This window comes from Callospermophilus lateralis, chromosome 4, assembly GCF_048772815.1.
Source record: "Callospermophilus lateralis isolate mCalLat2 chromosome 4, mCalLat2.hap1, whole genome shotgun sequence".
NCBI classification, from domain to species: domain Eukaryota; kingdom Metazoa; phylum Chordata; class Mammalia; order Rodentia; family Sciuridae; genus Callospermophilus; species Callospermophilus lateralis.
The window spans coordinates 67651842-67669619 of NC_135308.1; the positions used below are offsets into that span (position 1 = coordinate 67651842).

The 17778-nt window shown below is 45.3% G+C and overlaps 1 protein-coding gene across 1 annotated transcript; it reads left to right on the plus strand.

Moving 5' to 3' along the window:
- Positions 1–4664: 4664 nt before the first annotated feature.
- Positions 4665–13517, plus strand: Fkbp4 (FKBP prolyl isomerase 4). Its single transcript, XM_076854025.1, has 10 exons — positions 4665–4950; positions 6978–7122; positions 7458–7600; positions 8441–8561; positions 9029–9185; positions 9724–9814; positions 9898–9981; positions 10210–10395; positions 10883–11122; positions 12690–13517. Exons 1-10 carry the CDS (start codon positions 4846–4848, stop codon positions 12795–12797), a joined length of 1380 nt encoding a protein of 459 aa, XP_076710140.1. The 5' UTR covers positions 4665–4845; the 3' UTR covers positions 12798–13517.
- The last annotated feature ends 4261 nt before the right edge of the window (positions 13518–17778 follow it).

Genomic DNA, 17778 nt, shown 5'->3' on the forward strand with positions numbered 1-17778 from the left:
GTAAAGCCCCAGGGCTGGGGCTATAGCTCATTGGTAGAACACCCGCCTCACACTTGTGAGTCACTAGGTTCAACCCTCAGCACCACATAAAAATAAAGATATTGTGTCCAACTACAACTAAAAAAAAAAAAGAGTGCAAAGACCCAGCCAAAGTGAAGCGCTAAGCAACTCAGTAAGACCCTGTCTCTAAATAAAATACAAAATAGGGCTGGGGATATGGCTCAGTGGTTGAGTGGCCAGTACAAAAAAAAAAAAGCAGCAGCAAGCACTCCTCTAGAGTTGGCAAAACAAAAACTGACCAGTGACTCTCAACCTCAGGGCTGGAAACCTCCACATCTTCAACTCCATACTCCTATCAAGAACCTGGACAAGAAGCTGAACCAGGTGAGCCAATCCAGAGCCTACACTCTTAAACTTCACACAGTTCTCCACTATGTTCAAACCTCTCTCAGACATCTATTTTATTTGATTTTGGGAGAAATGGAATATGCTGGGGATGGAATTCAGGGCAAGCCACAACTTAGCGATGCCCTAAGCAACTCAGCGAGACCCTGTCTCTAAATAAAATATAAAAAAGGACTAGAGATGTGGCTTAGTGGTTAAGCACCCCTGGGTTCAATCCTCAATACCAAAAAATAAATAAAAATAAAGTCAGTATTTGAGCAAAGCAATCTATCACCAACACAGATGCCAAGGACCCAGTCTACCCCTGAACTATATCCCAGCCCTGAACAACTACAAATTTTAAACTGTATGACATAGTATAATCATATGGATAGATAAATGTTGTGGTCAGCATAGATTGTTTTCTTAATCAACAGACACAAAAAGTACCAAGAAATTATGTATTTAAAAATTTTTGACAGTACATTTTTTATACAAATTATTAATAATGCACCACAAAAAAAAAAAAATGTTCTTTTAGGTTGGGTGGTAGATTTCCAAGTTTCATTTTGTAGTATTTTTTTTTTTAAGAGTGAGAGAGAGGAGAGAGAGGGAGAGAGAATTTTTTGATATTTATTTTTTAGTATTTGGCGGACACAACATCTTTGTCTGTATGTGGTGCTGAGGATCAAACCCGGGCCGCACGCATGCCAGGCGAGCGCGCTATTGCTTGAGCCACATCCCCAGTCCATTTTGTAATATGTTATATGACATGCGTGAGTATATTCACACACATTCATCTTCAATTATTTTGAATGATTCAAATACTATATAATTTTTTTTAAATATATAAGTGCATTGGCAATCTAAAGCCAAAATATCAACAGTAAAAAACAAGAGATCTTCATGTGAGAAGGACAGCCCTAGAATTATGGAAATATCCAAGTGAGCGCAGAGAGGTTCATTTTTCAATAACAAAGCTACTAACCCTAGCCAGAGTCGCCCTGCAGAGTATAGAGGATGACAAAAAGTGTACCCTTTGAGTTGGGGGCTCAGCGTAGAGCACTTGCTTAGCATATACAAGGTCCTACGTTTGATCCCCAATATGAAAAGAGAGGGAAAAAGTGTGCTCCCTGCCTCTTGTAAAACAGGGAAATTTTTGGAAGTATTTGAGTAATATCAGTAAATATTTTTAATGAAAATATTAATTTAAATGAGCTGAACAGGGGCTGTGGTTGTGGCTCAGCGATATAGCACTCGCCTAAAAGTACAAAGCCCTGGGTTCAATCCTCAGCATCACATTAAAAATAAATAAATAGGGCTGGGGATGTGGCTCAAGCGGTTGCGCGCTCGCCTGGCATGCGTGTGCCCGGGTTAGATCCTCAGCACCACATACAAACAGATGTTGTGTCCGCCGAATACTAAAAAATAAATATTAAAATTCTCTCTCTCTCTTTTAAAAAAATAAATAAATAAATAAATAAAATAAAGGTGTTGTGTCCAACTACAACTAAAAAATAAATATTAAAAAATAAATAAATAAATGAGCTGGAGAAGGGGTGAGGAGGAAGAGAACTGGAAATAAAATACCTCTACAGTTTCTACAATGGAATATGAAAGTTTTATGATGAAAAAAGTGCAACATAACAAGGAAAAATTCTACAATTAATAAAGTCTCACTCTAGCATTCAAGACCCCAGTGCCTACAGCTCCGTCATTACACCTACACTGCATGGAGGCGGAGCCTGCTCACTGGAAACCTTGCGCTCATGTCCTTGCACCCCACCTTCCCACTCCTACTGACCTCTTTCCTCCTCAGTCCTTTGTCCTCATCATCTAAGCACATCACATTACAATATTGCTCATTTTTTACTATCCTCCACCGTGGAGGCAACCACTGTGCTAGATACAAAACATACTTTCCCTCTCAATCATCAAATAACCCTATTTAAGGTTCTGATCTCCCTTTTAGATAAGAAATTAAGAGGCTAGGGGTTGTGGCTCAGTGGTAGAGTGCTTGCCTAGCATACACCAGGCACTGGGTTCAATCCTCAGCACCACATAAATGTAAAATAAAGGTATTGTGTCCACCTAAAACTTAAGAATAAATATTTTTTAAAAAATTAAGGCTTGAAGATTAAGTAATCTGCCCCAATTAAAACAGCAGACACTTGTGATCCAGCTCTTTCTTTAAACCACATGCCCTTTCCACCATGTTATTTATTTATTTATTTATTTAGTGCCAGAGATTAAACCCTTAACAACTCATAGCCACATCTCCAGCCCTTTTTATTTTTAAGAGAAGGTCTAGCTAACTTGTTTAGGGCCTAAATCGCTGAGGTTGGCTTTGAATTTATAATCTTCCTGCCTCAGCCTCCCTGAGTAGCCTGTATTACAGGTGTGCACCAACATGCCCCGCATCCTTTATGTTATTAAGCATGTTTATGCAATGACTAAGCACATCTTAAGTGCTAAATTAGTATGTGCTGGATGGACTAAAAGGAGCTAGACATGCTGTCTGCTCCCAATGAAGAAAAAGACCAGAAAAGTATTGCTCTAAAGATTAATTCTTCTATCCCAATTTGTTCTGTGGGATAATACCCAAGAGCCCTAACTAACTCCTACACACACAAAATCAGCAGGTACACATTAACAGCAGTCAACATTAACAGCCCTGGGCAAGACAGTATCCACTATCCTGTCTCCTGGAGGCTTGGTGGGCCTTGGTACTGCTGTTTTTGCAAAAAAAAAAAAAAAAAATAGATTTTTTTTAAAAAATATTTTTTGTAGTTGGACACAATATCTTTATTTTTTATTTATTTTTATGTGGTGCTGAGAATTGAACCCAGCATCTCCCACGTGCTAGGCGAGCACTCTACCGCTGAACCATAACCCCAGGCCCACAAAAAAATAGATTTAACCCCTACAGAGGCAATGCCCCATATCCTCTGAGGGTATTTCCAGTCATCTGAGACATTTCTTAGTTATGACTCAATTGGGTAAGACTAAATTGCTAGAAAGAACAGTTTTATTAAGTTATCAAATTATAATACTAAAATTTCATCTATAATAACTTTCACTTAGCTACCTACCTATGATTGTTTGCGACCACTGCAGTGACAAGAAAGTATCGAGTGACCAAATATTGGAATAAAAATTCATGGAGTCAATAAGCCTTTGCTACCACTCTGGCCTGGATCGGCCAGGCCTGGAACCCCCGCACTCATCAGACTCTATGCTAAACTAGGGTTAAGAGCAGAGCAAAATCAGAACCCTCTCTAGATAGATCTTTTGGTCAAACCAAAATTGTATAAGTAACTAGGCACTGCAAATAGTTTTGACCCAACACACACACTCTGAACTTCACAGTCACTCCATAAACACCTGGGAACCAGATAATGAGAAGAAAATATTCCTTCCTATGCACCTTTTACTAAAATGGAATAGCTTCTTTCTTGAGTTGAAACCATTTTGGTTTTAGTATTAACAAAACCGGCCGTTTTATCGAGGTCGGGAAGGTTCCTTTAATAAGTGCCCCATATAAGAGTCCTTAGCTCAACTGGTCATTCCTCGCAAATCCACTGCTCTTAACATTCTGAAGAGGTGAAAACTGCACATCTTCTGGCCATGCCTGGGACTTTCAGGCTCTGGGGAGAACAGGATTGTTTCCCTATTCTATGCATCCGGGTAACCGCTGTCCAGGCCCACCCCGCCACCCACCAACTACCTTGATCCCTTTTTCTGACACACCTGAAGTGTCTACGCCCGGGTAAAGACAACGAGACCACGCCACCGTATCTGCTGTCCCGGACCAGGAGGTGGACAAGCGCCACTCACATCCGGCCGCGCGCTCTATCAAACAGCACCGCGTTGCGGGCCGCAGTGCACGGGACGGGTGGGGGGCGACTAGCAGGCCGGGACTTGAGAGTGATGTCTAAGGACGAGAAAGATCTGGAAGAATCCAGCTAAATCAGGAACGGGGCAGGGAGGACCTGAGCAGAGCTCCGGGAGAAAGGACTGGTCCCCGGAATCCCAAGAGGGTCCCGGGAGTGGGCAGTAGGCAGCCAACAGGAGGAAGGTACCAGAGGGTAAAAAAAATCCTAAGCTCCCTTACCAACAAGAGCCCGAACCGGCTCCGCAGCCGGCGTCTCTAGAAAGTTCTCTGCTCCAACCCCTCAGTCGCCCGCTAGCGCAGCGGCTCCTCCCAGCCCCTCCCCCTGGGCGGGTGGGACCAATCGCTCCCCCCGGCCGCCCTATGCCCGCCCCCTCCGCGCCCGCCCGTCTCTGCCGCGGGCTGCGAGCGCGCCGGCTGCTAGAGGTGCGCGAGCCTCCAAGCTAGCCGTACGCCGTGGGCGGCCGCCGCGCAGTCCCTCCGCCGACTCCTGGCACCCAGGCCCGGCGACACAGAGCGCCCGGCTCGCGCCTACCTAGCTCCCACAGCCAACGGCGCGCCGAGCGGCGATGACCGCCGAGGAGATGAAGGCAGCCGAGAGCGGGGCGCAGTCTGCGCCTCTGCCCCTCGAGGGAGTGGACATCAGCCCCAAGCATGACGAAGGCGTGCTTAAGGTGAGAGGCCAGGGCCTGTCGGGGATCGGCCAGGCCCGGAACCCCCGGCCGCAACCTTTGGGCCTTGGCCCTTTGGGTTCTGCAGCCAGTGGCATAGTCTTCCCGGACTGGGCTGCGTTGTTGCGGGTGGCATGAGCGACAGCGCGCTCGGGAGGGGTCGGCCTAGGTGCCGAGGGGCCCTTTCGCGGCCCCCTAGAAGCCGGTTGCCCGGGTCGGGCCCCCCAGCCCGCAGCTCTTGGGCCCGGGAGGGGGCCGGGACTGCAGCGCCAACTCCAGCGTGCACGGTGCGGCGGAGAGGGGCGGGGCGGCCGCAGCGCACGCGAGTCGCAGCCAGGGGGCCCAAGCAGCGTGCGCACGGGGCCGGGGCCGGGCCGGGCCTGCCCCAACACTACCGTGCCCTCGCCCCTTGGCGACCCGCGGGCCGTAGCCGGAAAGTCCCTGGCAGCCTGGGCGGTGGTGCGAGAGCGCGCCCACCCTTCGAGTTAAACATTAACTAGGACGTGAAGCAGCTCTCGGAACCGGTTTCGTGGTCCAAAGCCCTTTGTGCCACTCGGTTGCCGGGCCTGGCCTCGAGAAAGGTTCTGGCACTCTCGGGGGCCTCCTTTCCAAATGCCGGGACCTAACGAGGTCACCCGCCCGGCCATGCTGGGCCCCCTCCTTCAGTCCCGGGAAACCAGGAGCGTTGCATGCCGGGATCTGTAGTCTCCTCCCCCCCCCCCGCACCCCCTGCGCCTTCCAGAGTTAGGGCTTGGGGGTGCGGGGCGGGAAGGAAGAGCTTTGCCTGGAGCCGGCTCCTCAGTAACCGCCCCACCACAAATAGCCCGAGGAGCGAGGAGGAGGACATCTTGACTGGGGTCAGGACAACCCGCGGTGGTTCAGAGCAGGTTCTGCTGGCACTCCGGGACGTCGGAATCCTAGCCCGCGTTGTGTGCCCTCTCCCAGCCATTGTTTTCTCCTCCCGGCTTCTCATTTCTCAATTCCATGTGTGTGTGGCATATGCGAAGCCAGAGACCTCAAGGAGCTTTCACCTGGACCAAAAGGCTTTTGATACTTGCAGCACTTGCTCCAGCTGCTCTCCTGTGAACATGTGGCTTCCTCGTCCCTCTCTCCAGCATCCTGCTGTTTTCTACAAGATTGATTCCAGAAAGGGTCATTTCCCCTTTTATTCTTCCCTGAGGCCCTATACATTCTGTCATGGAAGAGTTCTCACAGAAGGTATATACACACACCAGGTGGCCTGTGGGGGTCACCCTTTTAAATTCTAAAGAGAGTGGAGAACCCTGTATGTCTCTGATCCTGAAATAAAGGACTCAGTTAAAGTCTGAGTCAGGAAAACCCGTATCCCAAGTCAGAGTTTAAGGCTCATGGACAGCTTCAGTGCTTATTTGTAAACTTTTTCTTCTCCCCATTTTGAACTGTTCTGTACTCTCCGTTATTCATATACCTCTCCTCCTCTATCCAAACCAGACTCAGACTAATGACCACTGGCATTCAAGAGGAATGAGGAAACGCAGGATAAAGACTACCCCCTTGGCTGCTGATAACTAACTTTATTCAACTGTTTATTGGTTTTATCTTCCAGCAATTCTGGGAGATTGTCATCACTGCTTTACAGTCAGGGTCTAGAGAGTTTAGTGACTTTAACTGCAATCATAAACAAAAACTTGAACTCTGGTCTTTTGAAAGATGGAGGGGTTAACTGACTCCTAGCCAGACTGCTAGTATTAGAATCATAGGAGAGGGCTGGGGTTATGGCTCAGCAGCAACTAGCACTTGGGAGGCCCTGGGTTTGATCCTCAACACCACATAAAAATAATTAAAATAAAGGTGTTGTGTCCAACTACAACAAAAAATAAGTACTTTTTTTTTTTAAGAATCATAGGAGAATTACCTTGAATCTCCTTACAAGGAGGCTGGGAAGGGCAAACACAAAAGAGTCCTATTATGTTTCTCTTGGAAACTTGCAGGTAATTTGGGGCCCCTATCTGCTCCCATCCCTGAGGTACTCACTTTCTCCTTCCTCCTAGGTCATCAAGCGAGAGGGTACAGGCACAGAGATGCCCATGATTGGGGACCGAGTCACAGTCCACTACACTGGCTGGCTATTAGATGGCACAAAGTTTGACTCCAGTCTGGACCGCAAGGACAAGTTTTCCTTTGATCTGGGAAAAGGTAGGCATGGTTATTGAGCTGATAGGGTAGACTTTAAGATGGATAGAAGCTGTTACAAGCAGAAACTCTTCTCCAGACCATTCTTGAGGGATTGTTAATCACAATCTGTTACCCATCCTGTTGTTTTGGGGTTTTTTGTTTGTTTCTTTCTTTGTTTTTTTAATTCTAGAGAGTTCTGAGACCTGACAGCACTTGATGCAAAACTTCTTATCACCTGCTTTTGTCTAAAGGGTGTCCAGCTTCTCTTGGGTGCAGTGATTAATTCTCTTTTGGGGGTACTGTTTGACCCTAGAGTCCTACTCCTCGTAAGAGGTGCTGTTTGCCTCTACCTGCAGGGGAGGTCATCAAGGCTTGGGATGTTGCTGTAGCGACCATGAAGGTGGGGGAAGTGTGCCACATCACCTGCAAACCAGAATATGCTTATGGTTCAGCGGGCAGCCCTCCAAAGATCCCCCCCAATGCCACGCTTGTGTTTGAGGTGAGTGTCCGGCCACAGAAATCCAGGCAAAGGGCCAGGCCTTATATCAGCCCAGTGCCTGGCTGCCCTCCAGCCCTTCCTGCCTCTTGGAGACAATGTAGCCAAGGCTGAGGGCCTGGCCTTAGGAGGAGAAATAGAGAGGTCAGCTGGCTCCGTTGCTGCCAGAAAGTGGTCAGTGATGGAGGCTTTGAGTTGGAAGAGGGGTGCATCGAGCTCTTCCGGACTGAAAGCAGGGTTTTTGGTTGAAACTTTCTTACTGAAAGGGCTCAGCAGAGCAGAAGGTATTCTCAGTTATTAAACACAATTCAGGATATTGGTACTATAGGGCTTTCACTGAAAGCCTAATAAGTTGGGTTGAGGAAGGGCTTCCCAGAGGAGACAGAACTGACGCTGTTGACTCTGAAAATGTCAAGCCAACTAACATTGGGGAACACTCTGAAGACTACTGAGAAATGGAAGGTCACGTCTGACACCTGCCAGGTTAGGCTTCTTTAGTCCTTGTTAGGTGAAGCAGGATAGGAAATGAATTGCTCTCCTGAAATCTGTGTGGAATGCCTGCCTCTGCCAAAGGAGAGATCAGGGCAGCTCCCCAAAACTTGGCAGAAGTACCACTCTATCCACTCTTGTTACTACTTGATTGCCCTTGTGGTGAGATCTCGTATGGCAGTTATACTTCTTTCTCATCTTTTGGACGAGAAGGAAATTATATTTCCCTGGCAATGAGTTAGTGCAGGAAGGCTTTGGCCACCTTAAATCTTTTTTTATTTTTTACTTTTTTAATGACAGAAAATATTTTGGCAGAATATACATACATAATTATCTTATGTCTTATTTCCATAGGTTGAGCTGTTTGAATTCAAAGGAGAAGATCTGACAGAAGATGAAGATGGTGGAATCATCCGCAGAATACGGATTCGGGGTGAAGGCTATGCCCGGCCCAATGAGGGCGCCATTGTGGAGGGTGAGTCAATATAGTCTATTTATATAAAAAGCCCAGAGTAGGTAAATCTATAGAGACAGAAAGTGGGCTCTTAACAGAGAATTGCCCATTCTGCCCATGGAGCACACATGGAGGTCCATTACCTGTTGCAGTCTGAAGATGATATGATGACTAGGACCAGTGCTTTAAAAATAATGTCTGAAGGTGTATACTGCATGCACTGCATCCTAAATTGGGGTGAGTGGGTCAATATAGTCTTGATATGTTGGTCTGGGTTGTTTTAAGCAAGTGACTTCCTTTTTCTGAGCCTGTTGTCTTATCCATAAAATGAGGGGTTGGGCCATACTCTTTTAATTTCTCTGTAGGTTCAAGAATATGACAGGTATCTTGGGGGCAAGAAGTGATGGGGATATGTAGGAAAGCTGGTGGTATCCTTCCTCAGTGCTTAGTCCTATCACACCCTGGTAATTGCCTCTTTTTCATGCCAGTCACACTGGAAGGGTACCACCAGGACCAGCTCTTTGACCAGCGGGAGCTCCGCTTTGAGATTGGTGAGGGGGAAAGTCTTGATCTGCCCTGTGGGCTGGAGAAGGCCATTCAGCGCATGGAGAAAGGAGAACATTCCATTGTGTACCTCAAGTCCAGGTGAGGCATGGATACTTTTTAGAGCAGGTGGGCAAACAAAATTCAGAGACCTGAAGGACCGTGGTTAAATTGGCAGTTTGTGTCTTCTTCCCTTCCTGTGTTCACTGCAACTCTAGGAACACTAAACATGTAGGCCATTATAACCTTTTCATTAAATTTGGAAGTGTGGCCACAGTTGTCTGTTGTCCTTTCTCTGCCAGCATCAAGATTTTCATCTCCCATTAATTGATTTAATTATTAATACCATTTATTTAGAACATAGCTTCTCTGTCCCAGAGACTGCTAGAAATTCCTAGGGGTGCAAAGACTAGTTTAAATTAGTAATCATACTTGCACAAGTTTTGAGAAGACTAGAAACAACTGGAGGACCACCTAATAGGATGTATAATGAGGTTAGGAAAGATTTTGTCAAACGTGAAACATTTGAACCAAGTCTCAAGAGATGAGCAGGTACTTTTCAAGAAATGACCAAAAAGCCCTTGAAGCCTAGAGCAGGTGAAGCCTACCAGATGACCCATAGACTTTTGCACCCCTACAGCTATGCTTTTGGCAGTGCTGGGAAGGAAAAGTTCCAGATTCCACCATATGCAGAGCTGAGATATGAAATACACCTCAAGAGTTTTGAGAAGGTGAGTTTGCTCACAACCTTGGGGAATCAGATCCACCCTAACAGTGACTTTGGGGAAGCTGACCATTCCTCTCCCCTGGGCAGGCCAAGGAGTCTTGGGAGATGAATTCTGAGGAGAAACTGGAGCAGAGCACCATAGTGAAGGAGCGGGGCACTGTGTACTTCAAGGTGAGATGACAGTCATACTTCATGAGATACCCCTAGGGAGGGCTGCTCTGGACCCACCCTTCCCCTGATGACTGAAATGGACAGGTTAGCACCTGCAGTTGTCACCTAGTATATCTGAGTCTGTTGGTCTTGAGAGGGAGAGCAGGAGAAAGCAGGAATTTTGTACCCATGGGTCACTGATGTCTATTGGGCCTGTGCTGGGTGCTTTAAGCCTCCCTCCCATTCTAGGAAGGCAAGTACAAGCAAGCCTTACTACAGTACAAGAAGATTGTATCCTGGCTGGAATACGAGTCAAGTTTCTCCAATGAGGAAGTACAGAAGGCACAGGCCCTTCGACTGGCTTCCCACCTCAACCTGGCCATGTGTCATCTGAAACTGCAGGCCTTCTCAGCTGCCATTGAAAGCTGTAACAAGGTGAGGTAGCATTCACGGCAGGCCTGGGCAAGCTCCAGCATATCTGAAATTTATCCGCAGTGACCTGGTTAGGAGTATGGGATACGTCACTTGGGTGCTCTGAAATCACAGGCCCAGAGGCATTGAATACAAGTTGCAAGCACTTTGGCTTTAGTGGTAAGAGGCAAGCACAGAAGAAGGCAGGAGCACTAAAGAGTTATTTCTCACTGTGGTTCTTAGCTTCTCCCTCCTACTTGCCTTCTTTATGCTTTAAAGAAAAGAAAAGAAAAGAAAATGTCAAAGGCCTTTTCTTTCTTTCATCCAAAGACCTGCCATCTTCCTTTTCTTTCCCTTGGGCTATAAATGAGTTTCTTCCTAGTTCTGAATCATCATTCTTTCTGAGGTAGCACCAGCTGTTCATCCTTTTCATCCTGCTGGAAACCAGCCTTAGCTGGATGAGTTGTAGCACCTAAGTCTTACTGTATTGCTTTCCTGTCTGCACCTGTAGGCCCTGGAACTGGACAGCAACAATGAGAAAGGCCTCTTCCGCCGGGGAGAGGCCCACCTGGCTGTGAATGACTTTGACCTGGCACGGGCTGACTTCCAGAAGGTCCTACAGCTCTACCCCAACAACAAAGCCGCCAAGACCCAGCTGGCTGTGTGCCAGCAGCGGATCCGCAAGCAACTTGCCCGAGAGAAAAAGCTCTATGCCAACATGTTTGAGAGGCTAGCAGAGGAAGAGAGCAAGGTGAGGATCAAAGTGGGGAACAGCTGGAGTGGACAGTAAAAGAGATATTTCCTTGTCTGTCCTCCTTAACTCATCTGGTATAAGCTCCTTGTGCCTATGGTTGTCTTTGCCAATTCTGGAACCCAGAAGTTGTCCTTTTTCCAGTAGCAGCAGCAAGGAACGTGTGTTCTTTCGCGATGAACCTTGTTAATGAAGTCCATTATACTTCTGTGAACAAGGTTGGAAATCCACTGGCAATCCCTACCAGCCAGGAGCACTTACTCTGAGTATAGTTCCGAATTTCTACTCTCTTCTGGGCCTGGACCTCTGAAAAGAGCCACAGGCTTTGAGGGAGCTGGGAGTTTTTTGGTGCTGGGGATCAAAACTAATGCTTCAGGTTGTGCTAAGCATATGCTCTACGACTGAACTGTGAGTGGGTTTTTTAATAGAGGTTACATTTATGTAGTTAGATTCAAAGTGCACAAAAAGATAGTAAGAAAAAAACCTGCTTCCCCCCAGAAGCAAGTGCTCTGATATTCTAAACCAGCATACTCCAGAAATATAATGCAAACATGCTACTTTTATAACTTTTAATAGCCACGTAAGTATCTAAATTTTTGGAACGTTGTAATTTCTTAATGATGTTGCATTTTTGTTGTTTTCTCCTGCTGCTGCCCCACCCCCCAATCTTCAAAATACAATGTATACTCCAGCACAGCCTGTAATCCCAGCAGCTGGGGAGGCTGAGGCAGGAGTGTCACCTATTCAAAAGCCAGCCTCAGCAACTCAAGGAAGCACTAAGCAACTCAGTAAAACCCTGTCTCGAGCTGGGGATATAGCTCAGTTGATAGCATGCTTGCCTTGCATGCACAAGGCCCTGGGTTCAGTGTCCAGCACCACCACTACCAAAAAAAAAAAAAAAGACCCTGTCTCAAAATACAGAAGGGGCTAAGGATGTGGTGCAGTGGTTGAGCACACCCCCCTCCCCAGGTTCAATCCCTGGTACCAAAAGTAACAACAACAACAAAATACAGTGTGTATTTTGCACTTAAAACACACTAATGTAGTCCCAGCAACTCAAGAGGCTAAGGCAGAAAGATTGCAAGTTCAAGGCCAGCCTAGGCAACTGCAAGAGACCCTATCTCCAAAAAAAAAAAAAGGATGTAGGTGTGGCTCAGTAGTGGAGTTTCCTTGGATTCAGTCCCGATACCCAAAAAAACACACACAGTGATTTGATCTAATCACATGTAGTAGAGGCCATCGTGATCAGATGAGCATAGTTCTAAACAGTATGAAAATGAACAACCTTGGGCTGGGCTTGTGGCTCAGTGGTAGAGTGCTTGCCTGGATGTGTGAGGTACTGGGTTTGATCCTTACCACCACTTAAAAATAAATAAAGATAATGTGTCCATCTACAGCTAAATATATGTATATTAACAAAATGAACTTATAAATTCATAATTTGTACACATATAAGTATTACCTTTGATAAGACAATTCTGGGATTGTAGTGTTTGTGCAACTCTTAGAAATTGCATGTTTTTTTACCTTGGAAATTCAGCCCCATTCCTCTATCTTGTCTCTACAGGCCAAGTCAGAAGTAGCTGCAGGAGACCATCCCACTGACACAGAGATGAAGGATGAACAGAAGAACAGTGTGGCAGGGAGCCAATCTCAGGTGGAGACAGAAGCATAGCCTCTCCTCAGCCCTACTCCTACGGCTGCCTGCCTCTCCTGCTCCCTTCCCTACTCCACCCTGTTAGTTTTGTAAAAACTGAAGAATTTTGAGTGAATTAGACCTTTATTTTTCTATCTGGTTGGATGGTGGTTTTGGGGGGAAGGGGAAAAAGGAATAGGCTGGGGGTTGAGATGGGGGATAATTTTAGGTGGCATTGCCCCCCTCTTCCCTTCCCCCATTACATGTGAACATATGTCCATCCACACATATGCATAAGAATGTTAATTTATTTTGCTCCCTCTGTTTGTTGTTAGGTCCATTTCCAAATGGTAGAAGGGGGTGAGTGGTAGGCATGGAGTCTAAAGTGAAACCAGGGTGGAGAGGGAGACTACTGGGCAGCCGTTTTCCTCATCCTTTCCCTCTCCAGTCCATTTCCAAACAGGCGGCCTCCATGCGGGTGCTAGGGGCATGGAAAAAACCACTGCTGTGCCCATTACCTCTTCTCTGATCCCTTTCTCACCCCACATGGTAAATGGCTAATGATGTCTTCTGGTGTCATGGTGACGACCCTGTCTCCCTTCCTGGTATTTCTTCTCCTCTCAGTTTCCCTTCTTGGCCAGGTTGTGTCCCCAGCCCTTCTCCCCCCAGCCTCTTCTCTGCACATTGCTGAAGGTCCAGGCACGCCTCAAGTCCCACGCTTGAGCAATAAAGTGGAAATAAAACTTGGGTGTCAGGCAACCCTTTGTGTTCAGTTTTGCAGGGTGGGTATCGAGGGTGCGTTGTGGGCAGGGGCAGAATGAAGGGGGGTGGGTCACCTTTCTAATTACCAGTCCAGCTTAAGTGCAGCATGCCATGTAGACAAAGCCATGGGACAGGAAGTAGCCCCACTGTAGGCCTGTGCAGGCTGTGGGTTCTCTGCATGCCCTCCCTACAGAAGCCCAGCAGTGCCTCTGGTTTTCTTTTCTGACACTTAAGAGGAAAGTGTAAATTTCTACAAGTCTGGGACCTACTTGTTTGTTCTGAAGTTAGACTTATATTATACCTCACTCTGATCTGGCGGAGTCATCTTTTTGCTTTCTTGGTTTCTTATCAAGGTCTAAAAACTAGTAGTGTGAAACAGTGGTCATACCCAATTTTATTCTCAATGTTAATATTAAGACACCACTTTTTCTGCTTTTCTACACTTTAATCCTTGACTTCTACAGCATCTTGGAACTCTGAAGCCAGGGGGCCACAAGTTGGTGATGCCAAGCCAACTCCAGGTGATCCTGGCTGTAGTCCAGAGTTGTAAATATCCGTGCCCTTATCTGTCTCCTGTGTGAGTTGTGCAGTACTTTGCAAAGTGATAGGCAGTCTTCCCACCCAGTTGCCTGTACATTTCTTCCAGAAGAAATTTGGCCATGTGCACATTGTGGAAGATACATGTGAAAAATATTTCACTGAGTTTTATAAAATGGCTGATGCTGAAGCAAGTCTCCCTTGGTCCTGCCTGCTTGCTTGGTCTAAGACTCCCATGCTTGAGGTATATGCCTGGGTCTCTCAGCAATTTAGCAAGATGCTGCCTCAAAATAAAAAGGACTTGGGGTGTAGGTCAGTAAACCATCCCTAGATCAAATCCCTAGTACCAAAAAGGTACTCCTTATGTCTTGTCCAGTTCTGAATGCTTCTATAGGATTCTAGGAGTTTAAAACTTAACTGTGCTTTTGAAGAAAACTAGAGATAGATAAGCCTTAGTCCTTTGAAGATGTTTTGTTAAAATGATTACATCTTTAAGGCTAAAAATACTACCCCACACAACTTTATTCTAGGTCATGACTCAAGTTTTCCGAACAGTTGCACCTTCCTCACCAACACTTTTCTTTATGTGAATAAGAAAATCTAGTCGTAACCAGTACTGTTAAATTGATGCAGATTACAAATGGTCTCACTGGGCCGGAGGCGGATTAAAATGGGGTTTATCTTACCCTACTGCTAGTCCAAATATCAAAATTCCCTAAGTTTCATCACCAAAGTATTAACAATCTTGCCATCCTATAAATTTGATCTCCTAAGCATCTCCATCACCACCCCACTCCTCACCTCAAAATCACATGCACCTCTGGCTTGCTCTCCTACAAAAGATAATCTTAAGATACCTTGCATTCTCTTGCCCCCCACGCATTTCACACTGCATCCATGTCATGTCCCTTCACCTTCAATGGTATCCCATCATGTTCAGGATTAAGATTAGAATCCTTATGATGGCCCACAGGCCTGACCTTGCTTGCTTTGCCAGCTTTGATTTTGGAGGTAAATTGTATATCATCTTTTTTTTTTTTTTTTTTTTTAATATATTGGGACTGAACCTAGGGGTGCTTACCCATTGAGCCACATTCCCCAGTCCTTTGTTACATTTTATTTAGAGACAAGAGCTCACTAAGTTGCTAAGGGCTTCGCTAAATTGATGAAGCTGGCTTTGAACTTGTGATCCTCCTGCCTCAGCCTCCTGAGCAGCAGCTGGGATTACAGGTATATGCCACTATACTCAGCTATGTATTTCAAATGAAGAAAAAATACATGAAAGACCTTTAGGCAGGACCAGGAAAAAGTATTTTTTGAGAAAACCCATTATTGGAAAATAACAGTGATATTTTTCCTTTTTTATATTTTTCAAATTCAGAACAATTCATAATCTTATAACTCAAGCCAAAATGACTGAGCTAAGGGCACTACTGAATAAAGACATTTTCTGGAAATCAGCATTGCTCACTTATACTCTGCTTCTTCCCCAGTTGTTTGCCAGCCTCAGAAAATGTTGATGCACCAATTATCCCATTGTAAAGTCTAGGAATCCACATTAATTTAGCAAGTGTTAGGCTGTATGCCAATTTAAGAAGCAAAGAATGAAGGGTTCCCAAAATGGTCCTGAGGAGGGATGGTCAAGGAAAAGCAATGCCTTTGTGAACTTCTGTAGCAAACAAAACCTCTTGGTTCAATCCCCAGTGCAATAAACAAAACCAAACAACTATGTGGCATTTGACTACTTAGTGTCATGCAACCACCACTTCTTTTCAAAACATCTTTTTCATCCTTTGTGTGTTTTAAGCCTATTTCCTCAGAACTACTCATCCTTCAATACAGTTTTACATACAACCACTCAAAGAGGTTATAGCATTCAAAGATTTCCAGAATTGGTACTTTCGGATAGCACCAAACTCATTAGTAAGAGGGTAGTCTGGGTAACAGTACTCACAGCAGAGCTGGCCAAAGTGTTCTGCCCAATTTATAAGTCAAGTAAGTTTGAGAAATAAGTTCCTGAATTCACTTTATAACTTCTCATAAACTTTATTATGCTAAGGTGCATTACAGAGAAAGGCAACAGTCCTATTGAGTCTCAAAAACATCCAGTTAGGAAGCTATGGAACCTGCTTCTAGGATGCTGAGTGGTTCTGGGCCTCGTGTAGAAAGAACTTTGAAGGTCCTGTTTCTTTTTTTTTTTTTTTTAATATTTATTTTTTAGTTATCGGCGGACACAACATCTTTGTTTGTATGTGGTGCTGAGAATCAAACCCAGGCCGCACACATGCCAGGCGAGCGCGCTACCGCTTGAGCCATATCCACAACCCGAAGGTCCTGTTTCTTGGTGCATTGAGCAAGGACCAGTCTACTTTTGGAGGAGGTCGTAGGTCAGACTCCCACTCTGGTGGAAGTTTCTATTAAAGGCTACTCTGGTTCATAAAGAATATGAATATGCCACCCACACACCTGTATCCATGTCACCTAACTAGGAAGACAACCTAGTAAGCATTTGTTAGGCCAAAAAACATTGAAAGTGCTTGGCTTAGACAAGATGGGAGCTAGATAATGCCAATATAAACTAACCAGCCATCCCCTTAGAAGACTGCCAAAAATAGGGGTGCTCCTTGTGGAGCAGGAATCATCCACATGGCCCTGCACCCCCTTTCATGTGTTCCACCTACTGTGAAAGTAACAATGCATTTAAAAGTAAATGAGGCAGAGAGAGGCATAGACGTACAAAGTTAACTCATGCCCCAATTCTTGGAGACCCTTTCTCCCTTTCTAACTTTACTTGGCTGACTCTAACCAAAACCAAAAGATATATGGCATCCAAGTAATGATCAAAATGACATGACATTCATGGCAAACAATCTACAAACAAAAACCGCCCTATCATAGACCCAGAACAAGAAACCCAAATAAAGAGCAGGGTATATAGCTCAGTAGTACAGCGCTTGACTAGCATGCACAAGGCCTGGGTTCACTCCCCAGATTGGGGTTGGCCGTGAGGGGAGGCAAGGATGAGGAAGACAGAACTATGACATTGTGGAGTCAGAGTATGATTTCAGGGCAGAGTACTGATGGAAGCAGGGTGATCCTTATTTATATTTTGTTCCAAGAATTATTAATATGTTCATTTTACAAATTCACTGAGAAGGCTGAAAAGAGTGGAGAAACAATAAGGTACAACAAAGCACAACACACTTTAAAAATTTAGAGGTAAATTTTTTTAAAATTTTTTTTTAGTTTGTTAATCAACCTTTATTTTATTTATTTATATGTGATGCTGAGAATTAAACCCAGTGCCTTACACATGCTAGGCAAGCGCTCTACCACTGAGCCACAACCCCAGCCCTAGAGGTAAATATTTTTAATGGATTTTTGTTTTTCCACTCCTTAAAACCTAACAGAAGGAGCTGGTGTTGTGGCTCAGTGGTAGAGCACTTGCCTAACGTGAGGCACTTGCCTAGCGTGAGGCACTGAGCTCGATCCTCAGCACCACATAAAAATAAAGGTATTGTGTCCATCTACAATTAAAAAAAAAAAAAAAAACCCTAATAGTAGCAGAACACAGTAGCCCATGCCTGTATTTTCAACTACTTGGGAGACTGGGGCAGGAGGATCACAAGTTCAAGGCCAACCTGAGCAATATAACAAGATTGTCTCAAAAAAATAAATAAATAAATAAAGGCTGGAGATGTAGTTCAGCACCACAAAAACA

Bases quoted from the DNA above. Each gene is read 5' to 3' on its own strand.
- Fkbp4 (XM_076854025.1), top strand. From the start codon at position 4,846: ATGACCGCCGAGGAGATGAAGGCAGCCGAGAGCGGGGCGCAGTCTGCG. The intron at 9,982-10,209 runs GTGAGATGACAG...CTCCCATTCTAG, and splicing joins GGGGCACTGTGTACTTCAAG to GAAGGCAAGTACAAGCAAGC. The intron at 10,396-10,882 runs GTGAGGTAGCAT...CTGCACCTGTAG, and splicing joins CCATTGAAAGCTGTAACAAG to GCCCTGGAACTGGACAGCAA.